The sequence below is a fragment of the Saimiri boliviensis genome, chromosome 21, assembly GCF_048565385.1.
Source record: "Saimiri boliviensis isolate mSaiBol1 chromosome 21, mSaiBol1.pri, whole genome shotgun sequence".
Taxonomy (NCBI): domain Eukaryota; kingdom Metazoa; phylum Chordata; class Mammalia; order Primates; family Cebidae; genus Saimiri; species Saimiri boliviensis.
In genome coordinates, this window is record NC_133469.1 from 13,691,024 (window position 1) to 13,697,400 (window position 6,377).

The 6,377-nt window shown below is 60.9% G+C and overlaps 1 protein-coding gene across 2 annotated transcripts in view; it reads left to right on the forward strand.

Moving 5' to 3' along the window:
- Nucleotides 1-3,655, forward strand: part of CARD10 (caspase recruitment domain family member 10) — a 30,595-nt gene extending 26,940 nt beyond the window's left edge. For both annotated transcript variants that reach the window (XM_039463083.2, XM_039463082.2), the window contains exons 18-21: nucleotides 851-1,009; nucleotides 1,099-1,214; nucleotides 1,764-1,876; nucleotides 2,194-3,655. In XM_039463083.2, the coding sequence (XP_039319017.2) occupies nucleotides 851-1,009; nucleotides 1,099-1,214; nucleotides 1,764-1,876; nucleotides 2,194-2,434 (629 nt within the window). In that variant the 3' untranslated portion in view covers nucleotides 2,435-3,655. The remainder of the gene's footprint in view (nucleotides 1-850; nucleotides 1,010-1,098; nucleotides 1,215-1,763; nucleotides 1,877-2,193) is intronic.
- The last annotated feature ends 2,722 nt before the right edge of the window (nucleotides 3,656-6,377 follow it).

Sequence of the window (6,377 nt, forward strand, 5' to 3'; positions counted from 1 at the left end):
GACAGGGAGAAGGGGCTGAGGGAGCTCAAATGAGGGAGTAGCAAATCCAGGGCAAGAGGAGCAGGTAGTTAGGGAGGACTTCCTGGAAGAGAGGGAGTTTCTGCTGGGGCCTTCAAGGATGAAGAGGAGTTCGGTCCAGGCAGAAGGCACAGAGGCATGGCTGTGTGTGGTGTGCTTGCAGGGTGTTGGGTACAGCAGGAGAGTACTGAGTACCAGCTCTGTCAGGCATTGGGATGTGACTCCCTGCCCTCATTCAGCTGTCATTAATGAGTGGGTAGGGGATCAGATAATCCCACCTGTGAACACAATTAGAGGGGGTGAGGTGTATAGTGGAGAACTGGAGGCCGTGGAGCATATGCCAGGGCCCTGCTGACTGGGGACCAGGGCAAGGGTTACCTGGGCTGAGGAGTGCAGGGGTGGGGCTTCCGGTGGCCCCAGGGCATGCAAAGGCCCTGTGGTTGGAGGCAGCTGAAGGGAGAGAGGAGGCTGGTGGTGTGGGGGTCGGTGGCTGGCAGCCTCCCCAGGTGCTCAGGCAGGGCTGCGTCACCCGCGCGGATCAGGTGGCTTTTAGTCCTGAGAATCGGAGAGGTCCCTGGTGTGTCAAAAGCAGGGGGGTTAACAGGATGGGATTTGCTTTTTTAAACCTCCTCCGGCCGCTGGGTGGAGAATGTCCTGTAGGGGGCAGGGATGAGACAGAGGAGCAGGCAGGAGCCTCCTGCCACCGTCCTACTGCGTGCGCGTGCACTCGTGGAGGAGGAGCAGGACCCGTGGTGGGGGCTTTGGGGTATCGAGGAGTCGCTACCCTGCCTGCCTGTGCCCTTATCTCTTCTGTGCCCCTCCCCTGCCACAGAGCCAGAGCGCAGCCTCAGACCCTACAGTTTGGTGCGGCCACTGCTGGTGTCTGCCCTGCGGCCTGTGGTGCTGTTGCCCGAGTGCCTGGCGCCCCGGCTCATCCGCAACCTGCTAGATCTGCCCAGCTCCCGGCTGGACTTCCAAGTGTGCCCCGCGGGTGAGACCGTGTGCCCGGTAGGGCTGGGGGGGGTTCGGGCAGCCAGACCCACGGACTCTTCATCTCTCCCTCTCTGTTCCCCTGCTCAGAAAGCCTCTCTGGGGAGGAACTGTGCCCATCCTCAGCGCCCGGAGCCCCCAAGGCCCAGCCTGCCATCCCTGGGTTGGGCAGCAGAATCCGGGCCATCCAGGAGTCTGTTGGGAAGGTAGGTGCTGGGGGCTGGCCTGGGGTGCTCACAGGGGTGCCCCAGAGTGGGCGCTGCTGTTCTGGGCTTGAGCGCCAGCATCTGAGTGCCGGCCAGGCTCTGCCGCTCACTGCCAGGGCAACCCTGGGAAAATTCTTTCCCTCCTGTGGTCCTCAGTTTCCTCACCTGGGTGGCAGGGCACAGCTGACCGCCTGTGGTCCCGTTCGAGGTGTGCTACTGATGCAGCTCATCTACACATTCTTGTCCTTGAACTTGCCACTGTCTGGGAGCTGGTGGGCAGCTGTAGGGTGGTGGGTGGGTTTGGGCCAGCTCCATCTTCCAGGTGGCGAGGCCTAGATCCCGAGGGGGAGGTCAGTGCTCCTGGCCGTCCCCTGAGCCCAGGTCCCCCGTCTCTCCTTTTGGGCTCCTCCTCTGCTGCCAGGGTCCCTCTGGGTGGGGAAGCGGGCCTTGCACCTGGGAGGGGGCGATGGGGGACCCATCCGGGAGCAGAGCCTGGGAGGCTGATGTCTCCAGGCCGGGAGTACAGCGTAGCCTCCCTCCTCCGAGCAGAAGCATTGCCTGCTGGAGCTGGGCGCTCAGGGTGTGCGGGAGCTGGTGCAGAATGAGATCTACCCCATCGTCATCCACGTGGAGGTGACTGAGAAGAACGTCCGGGAAGTCAGGTGAGATGCGTGGGTGGCGCAGCGGGCAGCGGGTAGGGCACTCGGGCCAGAGCGCGTCCTCCTGGTGGATGCCTCCCTGCCTCCCTCCGCATCCGGGTTATCCGTTTTCTCTCCTTCCCCTAAAAGGCGCACAGTATGGAACATGAAACGCTTTGGTAGTAGACGCTGGGGGCCTGCTTGCTTGTATCCCTGGCCTGGGCCCCGGCCACTCGCATTTGTTCCCACCCCCAGCACAGGCAGATACCGCCTTTCGGGTCCCCGCCTGCCTCGTCCCCCTCCCCCCCCACTTTGACCAGTGCCCGCCCCTCTCTTGGCAGGGGTCTGCTGGGCCGGCCGGGCTGGCGGGACTCGGAGCTGCTGCGGCAGTGCCGTGGCTCGGACCAGGTGCTCGGAGGGCTGCCCTGCTCCTGGGTGCAGGTGCCCGCCCATGAGTGGGGCCACGCAGAGGAGCTGGCCAAGGTGGTGCGCGGCCGCATCCTGCAGGAGCAGGCCCGCCTCGTGTGGGTGGAGCGCGGCCGCGGTGGCAGGGGCGGCGGCAGCAGCAGCAGCGAGGCCTGAGGCTCATCCGATACCTGCGGCTTCGTCCCAGGCGAGCGCGGATCCCCGTGTGTGCGGCGAGGCTGGGGCCGCCCGCCCAGAGCCTTCCTCGAACCTTGGACTCGCAGTCGCAGGGCCCTTGGCTCTGGCCCTGCCCAGCCTGCGGGAGCCCCGGGACAGAGCACCCGCCCCCCTGTACTTGCTGCTCTGGGCCTCCCCACCGGTCCTGGGGTCTCCACGTTCCCACTAGTGGGTCTCACTAGTGTGTCTGTGTCTTTGCCTTAAACACTCACCCTGGAGCCTGTTCTCACACCTGTGCGCAGATTTGCACACTCAAGTTCTCACGGGTAGGCTCAGGTCTGCCCCTCTGCCCTGGGCACCAGGCCTCCCAACGACCTGTTCTGCTCCCAGGAGCCCCGAGCCCATTATTGTGTGACTTCCGCCGTCCCGCTCACGTTCCTCGTGGATTCAGCCATGCATGGACCGCGGGCGGGTGTGGGGGGCGGCGGGCGCTTCCTGGGCCCTCGGTCACCTGTGCCCCTCGTCTCTCTTCACATGGGGGTCTGTGGGGCTCTCCTGTGTAAATGTCATGCCCCACCCGTTCCTCGTGGGCACACGCAGAACCGTGCCTCACAGGACCCGACCCCTGCCTCTACCTCCCTCTTAGGGGGCCAGGGAGGGCTCCGTCATGAGAATGTGCAGCCCGTGGGGGATTAATGGGCCTTTCCCACTCAGAAGCTGCACACTATGGAACATTAAACACTTTCGTCGTAGACACTGGTGGCCTTCTGCTTGCTTGTATCCCTGGCCTGGGCCCCCACTATTCTCATTTGTCCCCACCCCCAGCTCAGGCAGATACCTTTCAGGTCCCTGATTGCCTGTCGGGAGGGTCAGATTTCCTGCCTACCTCGTCCCAGAGCCGCTCGCCATCTGTGCTGGCATCACCTTACCCGCCCCGGAATGACCAGAGAAGGGCTGCATGGATGGGCCACCCCAGCGCTCAGCCCAGCCCATGGCTGATCATCAGAGGAGTGCCCTCCCTCCCGGAGCGGGGCACCAAAACTGTCAGGGTGTGGTCTCAGACCGAAGGGACCTGACTGCTGAGCCCAGGAGCTCAAGAGCAAGGGTTGAAGGTTCCTGAGATGGCTCCACTCAAAAGAGAGGATGGTTGCTCCCACTGGGAGCAATCCAGGCAGCCTTCCTGGAGGAGGTGCCACTGAGCTTGGGAATTGGGATTCCTTTCTTCAAGAACCACTTACTGGACCTATGTGTCCAAGTGCAGGTGACTGTCCTCAGCCACAGTGATGAGCCTGGGGCTTGGGGTCTGGATGTACTAACTAGATAGTGTAGCTTCCAGGGCAAAAGCTCAGGGGCAGCGCATGGGTTGGATCTGGCTACCTGGGGAGGGGTTGGAAATGAGGTCAGGAAGGGCAGTCCTGGGGTGGGGCTGGGGGTGCAGAGGAGCTTGGGCTGTGCCCTGGAGGCTGTGGGTGCCTCCAAGGATTGGGGGGCAGGGCTGTGGGAACTCTGGTTTGGGGTTGGCTCAGGACTGAGGCCGACTGGAGTAGGGGATGCGGGGAGGGGGAGACGGAGTGAAAGAGAGGAGCAGACAGGAAGGAGGGGCTCTGTGGCCCCCAGGGGTGGGTCGGGATCTCCATGTTTGACAAGAAAAATTCTTAAGAAGGGCTAAGGCCTGGGGATTTGGGGTGGTGGGTGGAGAACGGAATGGGGAAGCAGAGAGGGGTTTGGGGTGAGGATGGGGGCGTCCATCTTTAGTGGGAAGAGACAAGGACTGGGTAGAGGGGAGAGGTGGCGAGGGTCTCAGAGGCTGGACCACGCAGGATGACGGGCTCAGGCTGCCCTGGGAGGCCACAGAGGCTTTCCCGCGACGGAGTGCAGAGTGCACTGGGCACCGTGGTTTGGTTGAAAGCCAAAGCTCTGGCCAGCCAGGTGACCCCTGGCAACTCAGATGACCTCTCTGGACCCAGGGTCCTCCCCTGTGGAGGCCAGGATGCTGGAATGAGCATGGGGGTACTGACTGGCCGCGGCTGGCTGAGCACGCGTGGCTGGCGCAGAGCCATTGCCCGGGCAACAGCTCTTCCCACTCTCTCCACGGCAGGGCGTCTTTAACAAGGTGCAGATTGGACGTTGAGGCCCGCCAGTCTGTCACCACTGGGGTAGGGGCTGGAGAGTGGGACTCCGGGACTCTGAGTGACAAAGGCGCTGCCATGGGGGAAGGGCTGCCCCCTGCAGGGGAGTCAGCTGCAATGTCCCTTTCGACTCCAGGGCTTCCTCCAGCCACATCTCCCCTAACTCACGCGGTGGGCTCCGAATCCGCCCTCAGCTGTGCCCTGTGCTCGTGTGGCCTGCTGCCTGGGCTGCTCTCCCTGCGTGAATCTTCCTGACTTTTGAAGCCTGGCTGAGATGTCACCTCCACAAAGCCCACCGGAGCCTCCCAGCCCTTGGGACTTCTCTGGGTCGTGCCATGTTCTGCCTTATGGAAGGACGAGGGAGTCCATGTGGCTGTCTCTCGATGTCTGTGGCTCCCTGGGCATTGGGGTAAATGAACCTCCCCATGACCGGGGACAGGCTGGGCCCTGTGGCTCGGCTGCCTCTGTCTGCTCCCTGTGTCAAGTGTTCTGTGTGGTGAAGCCTACTCATCCCATAATCGTCACCAAGTTACATTTTTGTCCCCATTTTACAAATGATAAAGGTAGTTTGCCTGGGGTCACACAGACAGTGAGTGGCCCAGTAGGGATTTTTTTTTTTTTTTTTTTTTTTTTTTGAGATGGAGTCTCACTCTTGTCACCCAGGCTGGAGCACAGGGCTGCCATCTCGGCTCACTGCAACTTCCCGCCTCCTGGGTTCAAGTGATTCTCCTGCCTCATCCTCCCGAGTAGCTGGGATTACAGGTGCCCACCATAATGCCCGGCTAATTTTTGTATTTTTAGTAGAGATGGGGTTTCACCATGTTGGCCAGGCTGGTCTGGAACTCCTGACCTCAAGTGATCTGCCTGCCTCGGCCTCCCAAAATGCTGGGATTACAGACGTGAGCCACGGCGCCTGGCCCCCAGTCGGGATTTGAACATGGTCTGTGAGGCACAGAGCCTGTGATCACCACCAAGGCTGGCACTGTCACTATTCTGAGAATATGGGCTGTGAAGGGCCTGGCTGGGGGCTGGCCCAGGAGGAGGTGATTCAAAGGGTTGGTCTCCCTTCCTCTCCCCTAGCTGTCCTCATGCAGGGTTGAGCCCGGCAGGGCCAGTTCACTTCACCAGCCACCTGGTAACTTTGTTGTGTTGAATGAATATTGATCGAGTTCTTGTCGGCAAGGAACTGTCCTAGGCACTAGGGATTAGGGACTCAGTGATGAAAAAAGAAATCCTGCCCCGATAGTCTCATGAGGCGGACAGACAGTAAATAAGACATACAGGATGTTGAAGATGAAAAGCGTGATGGAGAAAATAGTGAAGGGGGCTGGGCCGGGTGCGGTGGCTCATGCCTGTAACCAGCACTTTGGGAGGCTGAGGCGGGTGGATCCCTAGGTCTGGAGTTCAAGACCAGCCTGGCCAAGATGGTGAAACCCCGTCTCTAGTAAAAATACAAAAAAAATTAGCTGGGCGTGGTAGTGGGTGTCTGTAATCCCGGCTACTCGGGAGGCTGAGGCAGGAGAATTGCTTGAACCCCGAAGGCAGAGGTTGCGGTGAGTGGAGATGGCGCCATTGCACTCCAGGCTGGCCAACAGAGACTCCATCTCAAAAAAAAAAAAAAAAAAAAAAAAAAAAAAAAAAAAAAAGAGGCTTGGGAAGGACAGGCCTGGGGGGCTGGGAAGGAGGGGCAAGGGGTTGCAATGTTAATAAAGTGGCCAGGGAAGGCCTCACAGAGATGGTGACCTTTGTGTAAAGCCCAGAGGGAGTGGGAGAGTGAGATGAGCGGGTCTCTAGGGAGGGTTGTGGGTAGGGAC